Here is a 20,126-nt window from a genome sequence, read left to right as displayed (position 1 = left end):
ATTTTACATAGTTTCACATATATGAATGTTTCCTAGTGGGAAGTATAAAACAAATCAATTGATTCTCTTCCTCTCCCTTCCTTCTATGAAATCAACAAAAACACATTTTAAAAAGCCTCACATTGAGCAAAACAAGAAAAAGAGTACATAATATATGGTTCCATGTATAGTAAAGTCTAGAAAAGACAAAACTATAGTGAAAGAAAATAGAGCAGTGTTGCCTGAGGCAGAGTGAGGGAGAGGACGGACTGCAAAGGGACGGGAGGGAACTTTTAAAGTCATGGAGATGTTTTCTATCTGAAAAGGGTGCTATTTCACAGGTGTACACATATGTAAAACTTCACTGAGCCCATAATTAGGCATGCCTACAGATAAACAGACTTTCAAAGGACTGCTCTGAGCTGTTCAAAAAATTAAATTTGTCTCATGGGATGGTAGAAGGTCACTGGATAGGCTGAGAGGCCATTTGGCATGTTGACTGGATTTATGCATTACGTGTAGTTTAAGTAAATGACCTTTAATGTCCTTCCCAGTCCTGAGATACTCTGACCATTATTAACAGAGAATATCACCAACTATTAAAATGACCCCTTTTTGGGAGAGAAATTATATTATGGTGGCATATAATAACACTAGAGGCCCGGTACACAAAATTTGTGCACAGGGCGGTGGGGCAGGGGGGGTCCCCTCAGCCCAGCCTGTACCCACTCCAATCCAGGACCCTTCGGGGGATGTCCAACTGCCAGGATGGGGCCTAAAACGGCAATCGGACATCCCTCTCACAATCCAGGACCACTGGCTCCTAACTGCTCACCTGCCTGCCTGCCTGATCGCCCCTAACTGTCCCCTCCCACCCCCTCCGGCCTGGTTGCCCCTAACTGCCCCCCCTCCCGCTGCCAGCCTGGTTGCCCCTTACTGCCCCCCTGCCGGCTTGGTCGCCCCCAACTGCCCCCCTGCCAACCTGGTCACCCCTTACTGCCCCCCCCTGCCGGCTTGGTCGCCCCCAACTGCCCCTCCCCCCCGCCAGCCTGGTTGCCCCTTACTGCCCCTGCTGCTGGCCTGGTTACCTCAAACTGCACCCCCGCCAGCCTGGTCGCCCCACGCAGCCTTCTGCTCAGTCATTTGGTCGTCCCTCACTAATCCCCCTGCCGGCCTGGTCACCCCACGCAGCCTGTTTGGTCGTCCGTTCAGTTGCAATGATTGCTTAGGCTTTTATTATTATAGATAATCAGAAAACTGTACTGCAGGTCAGGGTCCTCTATATTCATGGTGCTTTGAGGTAATCAAGATATGAAGAAAATACTATATCCTGAGCAAGAGCTTACCAGCTGTGCAGCCAAGACACTTGAGAACTCACTATTCATGGCATAAGGCAGTGCTGTCTGCGCTCTTGAACCATAGGTAGTCTGGAACCTCTTCTTTATCTCATTCAGAAAATTAAAGGCCCGGGAACGTTCAAAATCCTGAAGAGAGACCAACACAGAGTTCAAAAGTAAACAAAAGATGACATAGATGATTAACGACCATAAGAACAGCTAACATTTACTGAGCAATGATTCCATGAGGAAGAACTAACACTGACCTCATTTTACAGATAAGGAAACAAAGTCTCGGGAAAGGTAACTAACTAGCCAAAGGTCAGATAACTGGTAAATGAATGAGCCGAGAGTCCACTCCAAACATGTTTGATTACTGCCAACTGAAGATAACAGGAACTGGGTGAGCTTCTTGAGAGCAGGAATTGGGGTTTACTTCCTCCATATCTTTCACAGGATCTTTTAGATGGCCCAGCTCAAGGTGTTTAATAAAGCCATAATAACAGTACAGTCATTCATAACAAAGATAACACTACCAAGATAAACTTTGAACTGATTTTTTTTCTAATAGTGGTGATACATTTTGAAAAGATCAAATGATGTCCTCCTGTCTAGTCCCAACTAGTCAAAAAGTATTTATATATTATATAAAGACTTACACACACACACACACACACACACACACACACACACACACACACACACACAATTATAGTTCAATAAATGTAAGACTCAGCTCTGAGAAATTTAGTGATATTTCTCATCTATTCCAAGTCCTTTCACATCCGTCATTTTTGATACAGTTGGATTTTTCAAAATAATTTTAAAAAGTACTGTGAGACCAGGGATAAAAATCACTGTGGTAATTTTGACAGTCTGTTCGATGCTTCTCTGCCTCTGTACCTATCTTTTTGTTCATCAGGTTATAATGTTATTATCCATAAATGAGTGAGATCATGTGGTATTTTTCTTGAACAGACTGTCAAATTACAGTGGGAAGGCTGGGGAGGGGGGAGAGGTAAGAGATCAACCGAAGGACTTGTATGCATGCATATAAGCATAACCAATGGATGCAAGACACTGGGAGGTGAGGGCATGTATGGGAGTGGGGTGGGGGGGGCAAAGGGGGGATATGGACACATATGTAATACCTTAATCAATAAAAAAAATTGAAAAAAAAGAATCAAATCAAGACTGATTATTTGTTATAAATAAAATTCATGCACAGGTAGAAGAGATGGGACTGAAATTCTGTTAATTCTTTTCTGATGATACTAGTATTAAACATGTTAATTAAATGTTTTCTGATTAAACCCAAATAAATTATTGAAAGCTAAAAAAAATCACTGTGGTGACCACTGTGATTGACACCTATCACCACTTCACCAGATGATTAATCTAAGCCAAGTGTTTTTAAACTGGGGTCAGCAGTCCCAATTCAAGGGGCCTATGTACTTAAGATAGAAAAAAAAAAACTACACTGTTATTTTCACCCATCTTTAACTTATATTTCAATTTTGAATGCAGGGAACAAGCCAGAGTAGCATCATTAGATGGTACCTGTGACTCTACCACAAATAGAAATCTTTTTTTTTTCATATACTATCAGTTATAAACATCTCGAAATATTGTTATAATAAAATTATTATTAGTTGTTAGACCCATGGCTAAATCTTGTTCATGAATTCATAAAGAAGCACATACCTTAAAACCTGTGAACATTGTCTTTCAATATTCTTGATTTAGTTTCTAGTCATGTACTTTATTTCATATTTTAAAACACTCTGGGTGGGGCCCATGAATGTCAGAGGGGTCTGTGACAATAAAAGCTAACACGCATGGCGATTCCATGCCTCTGGGCAGTGATGAATTTAGAAATAAGTATGTAGCCTAGTCCTAGCCAATGCGGCATGAAAGGAAGTCTGCTTTGAAAGCAGGGGGAGGGGAGAGTGTGCTTTGGGAAAAGTTTCCTCATTCCTACAATAAGAGACCGGAGGAAACCTAGTCCCCATCCGCTGGACACAAATAAGTAAGCGTGTGGCTACACGCAGACATAAGGGGGGCGGGCGGGCGGGGACTGTGTCTAGGGAGGAAAGGACACTAAGTCAGAGAGAAAGGGCCTTGACAACATTAAGTTATTTAGCATTTTGAGTCCAGAATTTACAAATACTCAAAAAGAACCTGCCAATGTGAACTACAGCTGATCATAGTACACTGTGATTTTCCCAAAGTTCACATACATTAAAAAAACACCACACTAACTATTAATTGGAGGGATGAAATAATTTAATTTACTATTTCAGGTACATTTTGAGACTATTTGATACCAAAGAGTTATAATTATGAACACCAATTCTCACTACACAATAAGATAAATGTAGAAGTTGCAAGAAATTAAGCTAAAACCCTACCAGAACCAAGCTGATTTGCATATAACCAGATATCAACTCTGCTTGTCATCTGCTGCTCTATACGATTAATGTAAAGTATAGAAAAAAATTTCCAGCTATGGACAGTTATATCCATGTCACCTTTAGCCACCACAGATATAGATAATTAAGAACTAAAAAATGACTCTATTAACAATACATATAATTAAATAGCAGTATGTCCTTAAGTTACTTACATCATCAGTAATACAAAGGTATACAATCCTGTCTTGGCAGATGTAATGAAACAAATAACTGTAGGATAAAAGATATAAAAGTTATGTGGTTATGTGGTTATAAGTAATATCTCTTTCTCTTTTGTCTTTTTCTATGTATAAGCAAAATCGTACTGCTAATGTGACCATATTGTTTACAAATACTGTCTATTCTCTCTTTTCCCCTCCCCTATGCATACCTGTTTCTCTCCAGTCAAACTGATAGGAACAAATAAGAAATTAAAAGAATGTCTCTACTCGCCTGGCCAGTGTGGCTCAATGGTTGAGCATCGACCTATTTTCCAGGAGGTCATGATTCGATTCCTGGTGAGGGCACATGCCCTGGTTGCAGCTACATCCCCAGTGTGGGGAGTGTAGGAGGCAGCCGATCAATGATTCTCTCTCATCACTGATGTTTCTCTTTCTCCCTCTCCCTTCCTCTCTGAAATCAATAAAAATATATTTAAAAAATAGAATGTCTCTACTCTAACTACATAGCACAACAGTGTGCACATTTACCCATTAAAACTATAGCTGCACAAGCATAACTGGACTCTTAAGGCCTGGACAAGAGAGGACATCTTAGGAGGGACACGTGATTAAGGTTAACCCCCGATGAGCAATATGGTCTTTCTTGCCTTCTCCTAAGATCTCAAAGCACTTTCTTCTCCCAAATACTCAATGATAACATTTGCTTGGTATCTGCTTTGAAGTCAGTTGCTGGGCTGGGTGATGAGTCAACTCATCAGTCCCTGCCTCCACAGAGATCACTGAAGGGAATGACAGAGCGGCATGGTTAAGGTAGGAGGAGGGGTTAAATGCAGGAGATGGTACTCTGGGGACATAGAGGAGGTAACTGAGTTTGGCTCAGGGTAACAGGAAGGACATCCTGGAATAAGTAAGAGATGGCGAGGTGAAGAGCGAGCGAAGTGTTCCCGAGTGAGAGGCCAACAAGCATTAAGGGCCTGGAGCGTATAATGGGTTTAGGAAAGTAAAATTTGTTCATATGACTGGAGTATAGAATGTAAGGAAAAAATAAATTTGACTGTACAGATGAGGCTGGAGAAGGAAGCAAATACCAGGTTATACAAGACTTTAAAGCCTCACTATGCATTATCCTAAGAACAGTGAACAAGGGGAGAGTGTGATTAGATTTGCAGTATAAAAGGATGTTTTGGCCCTGACCAGTGTGGCTCAGTTGGTGGAGCATCCTCCTGGATCCCCAGTAGGGGGCGTGCAGGAGGCAGCTCATTGATGTTCTTTTTCTCATCCATGTTTCTATCCCTCTCTCCTTCTCCCTTCGCCTATCTCTAAAATCAACAAAAACATTTTTTTAAAAGGATGCTTTGCCTAGAGCAGTGGTTCTCAATCTTTTTAATGCCGCGACCCTTTAATACAGTTCCTCATGTTGTGGTGACCCCCAACCATAAAATCATTTTCGTTGCTACTTCCTAACTGTAATTTGGCTGTTAATGAATCGTAATGTAAGTATCTGTGTTTTCCGATGGTCTTAGGCCAGTGGTCAGCAAACTCATTAGTCAACAGAGCCAAATATCAACAGTACAACAATTGAAATTTCTTTTGAGAGCCAAATTTTTTAAACTTAAACTTCTTCTAATGCCACTTCTTCAAAATAGACTCGCCCAGGCCATGGTATTTTGTGGAAGAGCCACACTCAAGGGGCCAAAGAGCCGCATGTGGCTCGCGAGCCGCAGTTTGCCGACCACGGTCTTAGGCTCTACAGCAGCAGTTCTCAACCTGTGGGTCGCGACCCACAGGTTGAGAACCGCTAGCAGGGTCGCCTAAGACCATCGGAAAACACAGATATTTACATTACGATTCATAACAGTAGCAAAATTACAGTTATGAAGTAGCAACGAAAATAATTTTATGGTTGGGGGTCACCACAACATGAGGAACTGTATTAAAGGGTCGCGGCATTAGAAAGGTTGAGAATCACTGGCCTAGAGTGTGGAGAACTGATTGAAAGGAGGACCAGACAGAAGGAGATAAGCTAAAGTACTATAGGCAGAAGAAGGGACAAAGAAGAAACAGAACAGAATCTGGTGATTGGCTATCGGAGGTGAGACACAAGGATAATTCAGCTTTGCCACCTGGATTTCGACCTTGGGCAAGTGGATATACAGAAGTATCTGTTGCATTATATTGTTTAAAACATATTTTTATTGATTTCAGAGAGGAATGGAGAGAGAGAGAGAAACATCAATGATCAGAGAGAATCATTGATCAGCTGCCTCCTGTACGCTCACACTGGGAATTGAGCCCACAACCTGGGCCTGGGCCCTGACCGGAAATCAACCTCTGACCTGGTTCCTAGGTCAATGCTCAAACCACTGAGCCACGCCGGCCGGGCTTGAGTTATATTATTAATGGTCACATAGAGGCTTCATATGAATTACCCAGAGGCATGGGAACTCAGGCAAAATGCCTTCCTCCACTGCTCTGAAACTGTTCACATCAACTCCACCGATGACTTCCACATTGCTGTATCCAGTGGCGCTCTCTGAAACATTTGCTAGTGGTGACCACTTCCTTTTTCTGGAAAGTGCTTTCTCTCCACTAGATTTTCTTGACAGCAGGCTGGCCTAGTTTATGTGGTTGTCTCTTTCGTTTTCTAGTGATGTCTTCTAGCATCCTCAGCCCCTGCTTTCCTCATACATGCTCCCTAAAGGGCAGCACCCACTCTCATGTTTTGTTGTTGATGTTTGTTTTCGGCTACCACAATTGTGATGACTACTCCTAAATCTGACCTATCTCCTGAGTTCTAGGTCTGCATATGCTACTGTCTAGTAGACATATCCAACCGGATGTCCCATAGACTACTTAAACTCATGTCCAAAATGGAAGTCAGCCTTTTCCCTACAAAATGTATTTCTCCTAAATCACCCTTGGGAGTAACTTGGTGCAAAGAGAACAAAAGGAGATGAGGGATGGTCCCTGCTATCAAGGGGACAGAGACAAAAGATAAAGATTGTAATTATAATACAGTGAGTGTTACAATATGAATAAATCCAGGATTCTACGGAGACACACAAAAAGGGGGACCTGGCCGTAGCTGGTTTGGCTCAGTGGATAGAGCATTGGCCTGTGGACTGAAGGGTCCCGGGTTCAATATGGGTCAAGGGAACATGCCTGGGTTGCGGCTCGATCCCCAGTAGGGGGTGTGCAGGAGGCAGTCGAACAATGATTCTCTCTCATCACTGATGTTTCTCTTTCTCTCTCTGAAATCAATAAAAAAAGGGGGGGGGGCACCTGGCCCGGCTTGGAGTTCAGGGGTTTCTAGAAGAAGCTGGCTGCAGGGGCAAAGGGTAGGAATGAGGGACAGCTGTAATACTGTCAACAATAAAAAAAAAAAGAAGACAGCCTGGCCAGTGTGAGTCAGTGTTTGAGCATCAACCTATGAACCAGGAGGTCAATGTTCCATTCCCAGTCAGGGCACATGCCCGGGTTGCGGGTTCAATCCCCAGTGGGGGCCGTGCAGGAGGCAGCCAATCAATGATTCTCTCTCATCATTGATGTTTCTATCTCTCACTCCCTCTCCCTTCCTCTCAGAAATCAATAAAAATATATTTTTAAAAAGAAATATATATTTTATCTGTATCAAGTTTCACATAGCTTAGAGCTCTATAACAAGGTCATTTTTACATCTCACATTTCCTTTTCTTTCTTTAAAATATTAAATCACTTCAAATGATAGAATAAAATAATTATAAGTTAAATTTATAATTAATAGAAATTGACATGTTCTAAGCTGGTAAAGGTTACGGGTCTGTCAGCTTATTCAAATTATCTACTAAGCAGTTTCTTTCCTAGTTTTATGCTGTCCTGATTATAATAACAGAATTCACTTCTTTCACCCTTTACCCAGGCTGAGCAGAACTCACCTGCCATGTGAGTATGTTAGTTTGTTATTTTCAGAAGGTATCTTAGCCAGAATCTGCTCCGTCACCTCCAGGAAGTTTCCTCCACACCAAGCATGTTTGGCAAGAATGGTGGTTCCTCTGGCCACAACAGCAAAAAGAATGGCCATGGCTTTAATCTATCAAAGGGAAAAAAAGACACAAAACTTAGAATATCCTATATAATAAAAGGCCAATATGCAAATTGACCAAACGGTGGAACAACCAGTTGCTATGACGCACACTGATCACCAGGGGGTGGACGCTCAATGTAGGAGCTGCCCCCTGGTGGTCAGTGCGCTCCCATAGGGGGAGTGCCGCTCAGCCAGAAGCTAAGAGCTGGGCTCATGGCCGGCAAGCACAGCAGTGGTGTAGCAGAGCTAAGGATGTCTGACTGCTCATTTAGGCTCGCTCCCCCGAGGACATCCCCCAAGGGCTCCCGGACTGCGAGAGGGCACAGGCCAGGCTGAGGGACCCCAGCCATATGCATGTTGGGGGCGAACAGGCCAGCAGGGGAGGGCCGTTAGGGGTGACCAGGCAGGCAGGCAGAGGTGGTTAGAGGTGATCAGGCAGGCAGGGGAGCAGTTAGGGGTATTAGGCAGGCAGGCAGGTGAGTGGTTAGGAGCCAGTGGTCCTGGACTGCGAGAGGGATCGTGCCTAAACTGGCAGTCAGACATCCCCTAAGGGGTCCCGGATTGGAGAGGGTGCAGGCTGGGCTGAGGGACCCCGCCCCCCATGCAGAATTTCATGCACCAGGCCTCTAGTTTCTTTGATATGATCTTTCAAAAGTAACTCAGTATCATTTATCAACATCTTCCTGGAGACAGTATTGACCAAGACACTATAACATTAAATATAACAGACTTAATTACAGGCTTAACAAGAGCGTCGACCTATGAACCAGGAGGTCATGGTTTGATTCCTGGTCAGGGCACATGCCTGGGTTGTGGGCTGAATCCCTAGTAGGGGGTGTGCAGGAGGCAGCCGATCAATGATTCTTTTTAATCACTGATGTTTCTCTCTCTCCTCCTTCCTCTCTGAAATCAATAAAAATATATTTAAAAAGGATCACCATCTTGTAAAAGCTTACAACCTAAACCAGGGGTCCTCAAACTTTTTAAACAGGGGGCCAGTTCACTGTCCCTCAGACCGTTGGAGGGCCGGACTATAGTTAAAAAAAAAACTATGAACAAATTCCTATGCACACTGCACATATCTTATTTTGAAGTAAAAAAACAAAACGGCAAAAACACCCGCATGTGGCCTGCGGGCCGTAGTTTGAGGACGCCTGACCTAAACCATGCTGATATGCATACATATATAGACACTAGAGGCCTGGTGCAGGAGATTCATGCATTGGGGGGTCCCTCAGCCTGGCTTGTGCCCTCTCGCAGTCCAGGAGCCCTCGGGGGATGTCCAACTGACAGCTTAGGGGAGCGGGCCTAAGCCGTCAGTTGGACATCCTTAGCGCTGTGCTCACCAGCCATGAGCCTGGCTTCTGGCTGAGTGGTGCTCCCCCTGTGGGAGCACACTGACCACCAGGGGGCAGCTCCTGCATTGAGCGTCTGTCCCCTGGTGGTCAGTGGGTGTCATAGCGACCAGTTGTTCCACCGTTTGGTTGATTTGCATATTAGCCTTTTATTATATAGGATCGGATACCAAATAATACATACACACACACACACACACACAGTATATATATATGTATGTGTATATACAAGGTGATGTATACATGATACAACACATATACCTTACATTTATGGATAGGTTGCATTTGTAAATTATCCAGCACAAATTCATATCACCCTTTAAAAAGTGATGACCATAGATATCAAAGGGACATAAAGACTTCTTCATCCTTTAATGCAATAATACCATCCTGAAAATGTATCCTTGGGAAATAGTTCAACAGAAGTTAGAGTCTAGATTCCTAAAGATACCTATTAACAATAATAATAGCCCATATTGTAAAACTTCAGACAATAAAAAAATAATAGCCCACATTTATTAGGGGCTTACTATGTGCTAGGCACCATTTTAAGCATTTTACCAATATTAGCTCATTTGGCCCTCACATCAATGAAATGATGCACTATTATGAAACTTACATTAAAATGAAGAAACTGAACTATAGAGGACTTATATAATTTGCCCAAAATTACAGAGCTGGGAAGTGATAGAGTTGGGATTTAAATCCAGGCAGTATGGCTCTAAAAGCCACAATCTTACCCCCTATGTATACTGCCTCTACTAGAAAGGCATTCATTACCCATAATAAAAACGAAGCGAAAGCAAGCAACCTTCCATAGGAGAGGAGTGCTCCTTTAAATTATCCTTCAGAAACAAAGCATTTCGAAAACAATGCAGCAGGTGTTTAAGATGATTTTTCTCACATTTATGTATCTGTAGCATTGCTTTCCTCTGTAACAGCCCAGTTTGTCTTATCTAATATTATAAACTTATAAAAAGGGATGCCAAAAAATGCCTTCCCAGTCTTCAACTAACTCTTCAACCTAATGCTGTTTGTTATGTTCAGTTTCATCCCATAAGCCAGTGCTTCTCACACTGCAGTGCATGAGTCATCTTAGGTGGCAGGGGAAGCGTCACTTGTTAAAATTTCACACTCTTGGCAGTATCCCCTGCAATTCTGATTCAGTAGGACTGCTGCGGGGCCTCGGATATGTATCTAATACCAGCCTGCCTGGATGCAGGTGATTCATACAGCCAAATTTTGTGAAACACAGCAACAGATATAAAGTGCTTGACGTCAAGAGACCGACCCCGATTCCTTCTTGGAATCCTAGCCCCGAAGGATAGCACACAGACAGAGGTGCTCATCTGTCTCTTGAACTTAACTCTTCTCATTCCACTCTCCAAATGAGGGTGTTCCCCAGAGTTATGTCCTCAGTCATCTTCTTTTTGGATTTCTCCTTACAATAGGGAGCAAGTTATAATTTCTAAATCACTTTTCATGTTATATCCCTCAATTCTAAAAAACTCAACTGGCCCTAGCCCATTTGGCTCAGTGGATAGAGCGCCGGCCCGTGGACTGAGGGGTCCCGAGTTCAATTCGGGTCAAGGGCACATACCTCTCTGGCAGGCTCAACCTCTATCCCTGGTCGGGGTGCATGCAGGAGGCAACCAACAGATATGTCTCTCTCACATCGATATCTCTCTTTCTGTATCTCTCCCAGTCCCTTCCATTCTTCTAAAAATCACTGGAAAAATATCCTCAGGAGGATTAACAACAACAGGAAAATAAATAAATAAGAATTAAAGGAGTGTTTCTGGGGGAAAAAAGTAAAAAAGAAAAACCTCAACTGACCCTGTAACATTCTCCAAATATTACTCCATTTTTAAAAATCATAATCTACATACTCTCTCTGCTTCTCTACCTCCTTTTAACTCTCCATCTTACTATATTCTGGCTTTTGTCCTCAACACTCCATAAAACCGTGCTTGCTAAGATCACCAACTGCCTCTCTGTTGCAAAATGTGGTGGTAACTTCTCTATTCTCACCTCACTTGACCTCCCAGAACAGTCAGCACCGTGGACTAAGCCCTCTTTCTTGAAATTCTCCTATATGCCTGGCTCTCCTGTCATCTTGCTAGTCCTCCTCCTCTAGTTTACCTCTAAATGTTGAATTTCCATGGGGATTGGTTCTGCACTCTTATCCCTAGATGAGCTGATCCAGACCTGCCATTTTCAACATGATTTATTTGCTGAAGACACATTGCATGCAAGAAACAAAACAGCCCTGGCCGGTGCGGCTCAGCTGGTTGAGCGTCGTCCCATACACCAAAAGGTGGCAGTTGGATTCCCAATTAGGGCGCATACCTAGGTTGCGGGTTTGATCTCAGGTTGAGGCGCGTGCGGGGGTGGGTGGGGGGGAGGGAAGGGGTCCACCAATCAATGTTTCTCTCTCTCTCTCTAAAAAATTTTTTTTTAAAGAAACAAAACAAAGTAGAAAAAAGAAGCAAAGGCACACCAAAATTGAGGGAAAACCAAAGATAAAACCCCAAGATGCAACAAACAGCTGAAGGAAAGGTAGATGAATAGGGATCCACAAAGAAGACTGGGGCCTGGTCCTTGTTGCTCAGTGGTTGAGCATCAACCCATGAACCAGGAGGTCCCAGTTCGATTCCTGGTCAGGGCACATGCCCGGGCTGCGGGCTCAGTCCTCAGTGTGGGGCATGCAGGAGGCAGCCGGTCAATGATTCTCTCTCATCATTGATGTTTCTACCTCTCTCTCCCTCTCTGAAATACATACATACATACATACATACATACATACATACATACATACATACAACTGGGTAAGTGAAAGAAAAGCCAGAAGAGCGTGGTGGCCTGGAAACCAAAGGGAAAGAAAGCTTCAAGAAGGACAAGTGTCATATCCTGGCTGTGTTCACTGATGCGCAGTATGATGACTCTAAAACAGTCACTGAAATTTTATAAGGAAGGAGGTCATTGGTTAGGGTCAACGAGACACGCCATGGAGCGGAACAAAAACACAAAGAGAAACAGAGATGAAGAATCGTATGGCTCCTGACACACAGAGATGGAAAAGGAGCAGGCTCAGTCCCTTAGCAGCTGGAAGAAGAAAACTGAGTTTGGCAACTACACAGAAACATCCAGTGTCTTAGTGGACCCCAAGTTCATTATGAACCGACATGAGGTAATTGCTTCAAAAGCATATGTAACCTTAAATTACATTCAGAAACAGGGTATCTTGATCTCTTTAAGTACTCCTGCCATTGTACTCGGTGGTAGTGAGAACACCAGTGGAATACTGAGTGCAGTTCTGGGTATAGCATTTCAAGAATGCACGGAAGGGCAACAGTATGGGCGAGGGACCTGGAGATTGTATCACTTCAGAATGGCCGGAGGAACTAGAAATCTTTCACAAGAGAAAGAGAAGACTTAGAGGGAATGTGACAGCGGCCTTCGAGTTGATCTAAAAGTACAGTCACCTGGAACAGGGCGCGCTATTGGGATTATAACTAAGAACAATGGATATCAATTACAGGGAAGCAGTGTTTTAGTCAATAAAAGCAATCCTCAATTTAAAAAAATGCCTGACTGCTAAACACTGAGTACATAGCAACAAACTTTACTTTGCTCTCACATGTCACTAATAGGAATTTCTTACTCTCTCCTATACTGCTAAAAACCCCACCTATCACTGGGCCAGCGTGGCTCAGTGGCTGAGCGTTGACCTATGAACCAGGAGGTCATGGTTCAATTCCTGGTCAGGGCGCATGCCCAGGTTGCAGGCTCGATCCCCAGTGTGCGTGTGCAGGAGGCAGCCAATCAATGATTCTCTCTCATCATTGATGTTTCTATCTCTCCAGCCCTCTCCCTTCCTCTCTGAAATCAATAAAAATATATTAAAAAAAAACCCACCTATCATCCAGTCTCACCTTCCCCCCGCTGTAATCCCTTGCAATATAATCCGTAATGTCTGAATGAGTATTGGGATCATAGAAACAACTGTGACAGGAATAACACTGCATTTGAAATTTAAAAAAAAACACCTGGCTCTGCTAAATATCAGCAGTTAGTCAATGTCCAATAAACCACAGAGTGCTATTCAAATATAGTTAAGAAGAGAAAGAATGAGAAGATAAGCCAGAGAGAGAAGATGATAATGGAATATACAGGAAAGCCCCGTCTCACCGTTCTTCCCTGTTCTTTTTTTTTCTTTTTTTATTTTTTTTATTTCTTACAGAGAGGAAGGGAGAGGGATAGAGAGCTAGAAACATCGATGGAAGAGAAACATCGATCAGCTGCTTCCTGCACACCCCCCACTGGAGATGTGACCGCAACCAAGGTACATGCCCTTGACCAGAATCGAACCTGGGACCCTTCAGTCCGAAGGCTGATGCTCTATCCACTGAGCCACACCGGCCAGGGCTCTTCCCTGTTCTTTTATTCTCTGCTTGCTCAGTCCCACAGCCATCATCCCAATTTTACTCCATTCCTAAGAATTGTGTATGAGTTACCTGTGGACCATTCTAAAAAGTGCAGAAAGTATTAAGGCTTAAAGCGATTTCAGAAGCCTGAAATCAAGATGCTGGCAGGGCCATGGTCCCTCTGAAATCGGTAGGAGAGAATCCTTCCTTGTCTCTTCCTAGCTTCTGGTGCTTTGCTGGCAAGCCATGGCGGCAGCTGAAGCACTTCAGTCTCTGCCTCCATAGTCAAAGCGTCCACGTTTTCACATTGCATTCTCCGTGTCTCTTCTCTCCTTATAAGGATACCTACTCCAGCCAGGCCGGTGTGGCTCAGTGGTTGAGCGTGGCCCTATGAACCAGGAGGTCACAGTTCAGTCCTAGTCAGGACACATACCCAGGGTTGTGGGCTCGATCCCCAGTGTGGGGCGTGCAGGAGGCAGCCGATCAATGATTCTCTCTCATCATCGATGTTTCTCTCTCTCTCTCCCCTCTTCCTTCCTCTCTGAAATCAATAAAAAATATTTTTTAAAAAGGATACCTACTCCAGTATGACCTCATGTTAACTTACAGCTTAATGACAACTGCAAAGACCCTACTTCCAAATAAGATCACACTCACAGGTACCAGGGGTCAGGATTCCACATATCTTCTTTGAGGACACAATAAACCCCCACCTTAGGGATTAACCGTTCCTCCCAAATCACTTCTATTCTCCCTTCCACATATTCCAATCACCCAAACTTGCCTCCCTTTCCTCTCCAAAACCTCTATCCCATCTCTTTCCTTACTTATGTATGAGTCCTTACGGCAGTGAGTGAGAAGGGCAACCTCCCATAGCTTGGAGTTAGATAAGGACTATTTCTACAGCCTAGAACAGTGGTCGGCAAACTTCGGCTCGAGAGCCACATGCAGCTCTTTGGCCCCTTGAGTTTTTAGCAAAGGCCAGCTTAGGAGTACCCTAATTAAGTTAATAACAATGTACCTACCTATAGAGTTTAAGTTTAAAAAATTTGGCTCTCAAAAGAAATTTCAATCGTTGTACTGTTGATATTAGGCTCTGTTGACTAATGAGTTTGCCGACCACTGGCCTAGAAGTTTCCAAGTAAAGAACATTTTTGTTCCAGTTACTAGGATTCCCCCCAAAAGAAAAAAAATATATGCTATGAGGAAATCCAAATGAGAAACCTGGATGTAGTTTTGCGTGTGTGTGTGTGTGTGTGTGTGTGTGTTTTGTAGAAGAATTATTATAAATTGTGGTGAAAGTCTTGAAGTCCATTAAAATAAAGGTTAAATAAGATGCTACTGGTTGGCATACCAATCAAAACATCGTAAGTAGCATTGTTTATGGAGGAAATTGCATCCAGAGGGTCAAAGAATAATCTTATAAAGGAACCTTAGGAATATATCTATTTGTAATTAAGGGACCACCTATTATTTGTAAAAAATTGCTAACAAAATAGCACAGCAATGATGCAAATGCTCCTCCTCCGTGGAGGCATCTTCAAATGGAGGTTGAAGAGTTTCAGGTAACTGATGAGGAGAAAAGGCCAGCTCAGTGTTTCTCACACTCCAGTCTATGTGTTCCGAGAAATTTTTAAATTCTGTATTTTTATTTTGATCAAATTTTAAGATGTATGCCCTAGCCAGAGTTTGGCTCAGTGGATAGAGCATCGGCCCGTGGACTGAAGGGTCCCGGGTTCAATTCTGGTCAACGGCACATACCTGGGTTGCAGGCTCGAACCCTGGCCCTGGTCAGGGTGCATGCGGGAGGCAACCAATCAATGTCTCTCTCTCACATTGATATTTCTCTGTCTCTCCCTTCCAGTCTCTCTAAAAAAAAAAATCAATGGAAAAATACCCTCGGATGAGGATTAAAAGAAATTTAAGCCGGGCCAGCATGGCTCAGTGGTTGCACATCGACCTATGAATCAGGAGGTTAGGGTTCAAGTCTCAGTCAGGGCACATGCCCGGGTTGAGGGTTCGATCCCCAGTGTGGGGCGTGCAGAGGCAGCTTGATTGATGTTTCTCTCTCATCATTGATGTATCTGTCTCTCTCTCCCTCTCCCTTCCTCTCTGAAATCAATAAAAAATATTTTTTAAAAAATTAAAAATGTATATGAATATTCTGGATCACTGACTTGTAAACCTTATAAATGAGTGATGGCACACAACACAATGCTCCATTTGCATTATGAAGTCATAGGTACCAAGAAGGTCCCTAAAATGACAATGCTTAATTTTTAATGTAATGGAAGCATGTCTGGCAGCTCTTAGGTTGGCATATCCTAAAATCATAAATGACAATAATAACTCAAGCACTCTTGAATTTCTGTTGTGCTTTTATAATCAGTTATAAAGATGAAATGTATCTTTCACAGTGACAATTCACAATGGAACGATATCTGCACTGAAAAAAACTTAAGAATTGAGTCATTCATCTGACATTCTGAAAATGACAATGTGGCAGAATAACAAGGACAGTAGGTACGTTTTCTCACGCTCAGGAGAAAATAATACTCCAAGATGTGCTTGTACGAAGTGGAAACCAAATGATACAATAATGTGCTGTATAAATAAAGGCTGTCCAACTGTTCAAACAGAAAAGGAAGTGGAAGAATTAACTCATTACGTACCACATGGTAATGATTAACCCAAAATAAAAAAGTATTCTATATCATTATTTATATTATTGCAAGGGGATCTATTATTGAATGGTCTACATTGGATTAATGAAAAGGTTTGGGGCTATGTCTAATGGCCTCATATAAAGAAGGTCTCGAGTATGTTAAAAAATTTGAATTGGACCAAATAGTTTTTCTATTTCAATTCAACACGCATGTTCTGAAGGTTTACTATGTGGCAGTCAATTTAGTAGACACTGAATATGAAGACCACTAAAAAAAAAGACCTCTATACTCAAGGGAGCCATAGTACATGGGGAAGACAGACAGACAAATCAATGCAATAAATTGTAATGAGTGAGTAATATAAGAATGTACACAACTGTTCAGGAGATTTCTTAAAATTTTGTGTTCATCACACCTTGATTAAGATAAAAAAAGAATGCAGGTGTCAGCCTACATATTAGGAAATTTCTCAGTATACTGTTACAACTATTTCTCTTTGAGAGGGAGGTCAAAGTGTCTATTTTATCCTCACTAGGTTCTCAGTATCCAGCACAGTGCCTGGCATATACTATTCCCTCAAGTATTTCGGACACTGAACATGATTTGGTTTGAAATATACTATAGCTCTAGCTGGTTTGGCTCAGTGGCTAGAGTGTCGGCCTGAGGACTGAAGGGTCCCAAGCTCAATTCCAGTCAAGGGCACGTACCTCAGTTGCAGGCTCCATCCCTAGCACTGGTCTAGTCCAGGCGCCTGGGAGGCAACCAATCGATGTGTCTCTCGCACATCGATGTTTCCCTCTCTCTGTCTCTCCTCATCCCTTCCACTCTCTCCAAAAATCAATGGGAGCCCTGGCCGGTTTGGCTCAATGGATAGAGCATCGGCCTGTGGACTGAAGGGCCACAAGTTCGATTCCGGTCAAGGGCACATGTCCGGGTTGCGGGCTCAATCCCCAATGTGGGATGTGCAGGAGGCAGCTGATCAATGATTCTCTGTCATCATTGATGTTTCTATCTCTCTCCATCTCCTTTCCTCTCTGAAATCAATAAAAATATACTATATAAAAAATGGGAAAAAATAAATATACTATAAATGATAGATAACTTTATTAGTAGGATCTGGCAAAAAGAATGTTTGTTACCAACTATCTCCCTACGTAAGATAAAGCAGTTGATCTGAGAATAATCCATCCCCCAACTCTTTTGTCTGGGTCTGAGGAGGAAATAAACCAACGACAGATAAACCACCAATTCTGATGTAATAACGTTGGAGGAGATAGAAGAGTGAAGAACAGACGTTGATATGACAGAGGAAAAGAAGACGTGTTTATGAAAAGCCTTAAGTCTAGTCACAGCCCAAGACTGTTCTTGTTGGTATTGTAACTATTCTTTTTGGGTGATGCTCTTAGACCCAAGCCACTCGCTCTGACTTTCTCACAACAGTAGCCTACCCTGTCAAGTCAACCACTTGTTTTATGTTACAATGACTACCACTGCCACCATATAGCATGATCTTGATCTTCTTCGTTCCCAAACATGTAAGCTACTGAGGAGCGATTTCCTATGTCTTGTTTCCAGCCATATCCCTTGCACTTAGAAGAATGTCTAACACCGAATAGCTGTCCAAGAAGTGCTCTCAGACACAGCTCTTCAAAGGGAAAGAAAGTCCCAAACATGGATGGGACAATGGAGGTACAGGTAGTTGAGAAAATGTATTAAGACGGAAAAGGGGTTGACAACTGATGGGGGGGGGGTGTTTTGGAGGAGGGAGATGTAAAGCATGTACCAGAGGAGCTATTACATGGTCAGAGTTGGTTAAATATTGGCCAATAACAACATCACATATGTCTGGTGTTGAGAAAATAGTGGGTGGAAGTAAGGGTTCCTAACCGAACCGAGGAGGAAGAGTGTCAACCCTGAGGGGTGGAGGATGGGCACGCGGAGGGCTAGAGACCCACGCAGGAGCCCGGGATAAGGAGGAGAAGCAGAAAGTGACGTCATAAAAGCAAGGGCGTCAAGGGGAGTTTTCGGAAAACTCAAGAGCCGCCGAGAGATTCAATGCCGGCTTAATTCAAGTTGTCATCTGTCACCCTCCTGTTTGTGACGCATTCCGACACTCTTTTATCTCGCGGCCTTTTCAGTGGCGTAGCGCTCACTTCGCCAAAACTGTACCCGGCTGACAACACTGTCGACGACAGAGAAGCCCAAGTCACCCTAAGCACTGCCTCCTCTCTCTACCCCGGCACGTCCGGGTCCACATCTCTGCCCTCCCTCCGCTGTCGCTCCCCGCCTTCCGCCGAGCGCCCCGCTCCGTTTACCTGGCCGGACGCCCCCTGAGAGCGCACGGGCTCCGGACGGAGGGGCGCGGTTCAGCGGAGGGTCTCTAACTCCCGGCTCCCAGAAAAGGCTGGGACCGGACGCCGCCAGCTTCCGGGTACGGAGCCCCGCCCGCGCGCGGCCTCCTGGGAATGTGAGGGTTCCTCCAATGGGAGCGGGTGGAGGGGTGGGGCCTGTGCGTTCCCAGCCGCCCGCACTTCCCAGGAGCCGCACTGCATTCTGGGAGTGGTAGTGCAGACTGGGTTATAGCCTAGTGACTGTCACATGCTCAGTCAATACCTTGCTTAACGGACGTCAAAGCGCTATTCCTCCAGGAAAAGGAGAGGATGCCATGTCACAAAGCGTCTACCAGCATTGAGTTGGCGGGATAAATGAAGAGCCAATCTTGTCCCACCAACTGCCTGCTTAGTCTCAGCACGTAATGTACATACGTACAAAATAGAATTCATTTGGCAGGGATTCCCTCTAATTTACCCACAAAAATTTCTAACCTCTTTAGAACCCTCTGGTGAGGACCTGCTTCCTTTATCCCACTCTTTTGCCATAACAACAACTACTGCTACTACTACTACTCTACTTAAATTTTTTTTTATTGATTTCAGAGAGGAAGGGAGAGGGGAGAGAGATGGAAACATCAATGATGAGAGAGAATAGGATTGAGCCCACAACCTGGGAATCTAACTGCGACCTCCTGGTTCATAGGTCAATGCTCAACTACTGAGCAACCTCTGGCTGGGCACTACTACTCTACTTTGATATAAGCTCCCCCATCTGCTTTTATATCCCCATTTCCTTTTGCCAACTCTGAGTCTAGCTCCACTGATGAATTCTTTTGTCTTCTGGCTTTACAATGGTTCCCTGATAATTCGCTTTTTCTTATCAACACTTAAAGACTGTAAAAGTTTCTCTCATCTAAAATATTCCAAAATCATCTTCCTCAACCCCACACCCTCCAAACCCCTTACACACACAGACTTAACCTTGTGGTCTTTCTCCCACCTCTCCTGTCCAGTCAAGATTCTCAACAGTGTTGCTAAAACAAATAGACACTTTTCGACCATTACCATACCTTGATTCTGCAGGACTTTGCATAGATTATTCCCTCCTCCTTGAAATCTTAGTTCCAGCTGCTTTAACAAAAGACCACAGATCGGAAGGCTTAAACAACAGAAATTTATTCCTCACAGTTTGGGAGGCTAGGAAGTTCCAGACCAGGTGCCAGTATGATCAGGTTCTGGTGAGGACCTGCTTCCCAGCTTGCAGACTGCTGTATTCTTGCTGTGTCCCCACAAGGCAGAGAGACAGCCTCACTTTCACATCTTTTACAAGG

General features: G+C 43.6%; 1 protein-coding gene across 1 annotated transcript in view; it reads right to left on the bottom strand.

The window, feature by feature from the left end:
• VAMP7 (vesicle associated membrane protein 7) overlaps nt 1-18,912 on the bottom strand; it is a 35,730-nt gene extending 16,818 nt beyond the window's left edge. The window contains exons 1-4 of the mRNA XM_008159523.3: nt 18,778-18,912; nt 7,866-8,020; nt 3,943-4,000; nt 1,326-1,463 (exon numbers count right to left, since the gene is read on the bottom strand). Coding sequence (XP_008157745.1) covers nt 1,326-1,463; nt 3,943-4,000; nt 7,866-8,011 — 342 coding nt within the window. The 5' untranslated portion in view covers nt 8,012-8,020; nt 18,778-18,912. The remainder of the gene's footprint in view (nt 1-1,325; nt 1,464-3,942; nt 4,001-7,865; nt 8,021-18,777) is intronic.
• Between the last annotated feature and the right edge of the window lie 1,214 nt (nt 18,913-20,126).

Source organism: Eptesicus fuscus, chromosome 1, assembly GCF_027574615.1.
Source record: "Eptesicus fuscus isolate TK198812 chromosome 1, DD_ASM_mEF_20220401, whole genome shotgun sequence".
NCBI lineage: Eukaryota > Metazoa > Chordata > Mammalia > Chiroptera > Vespertilionidae > Eptesicus > Eptesicus fuscus.
The sequence above is the reverse complement of the archived record's forward strand: the minus strand, read 5'-3'. Positions and strand labels throughout refer to the sequence as shown.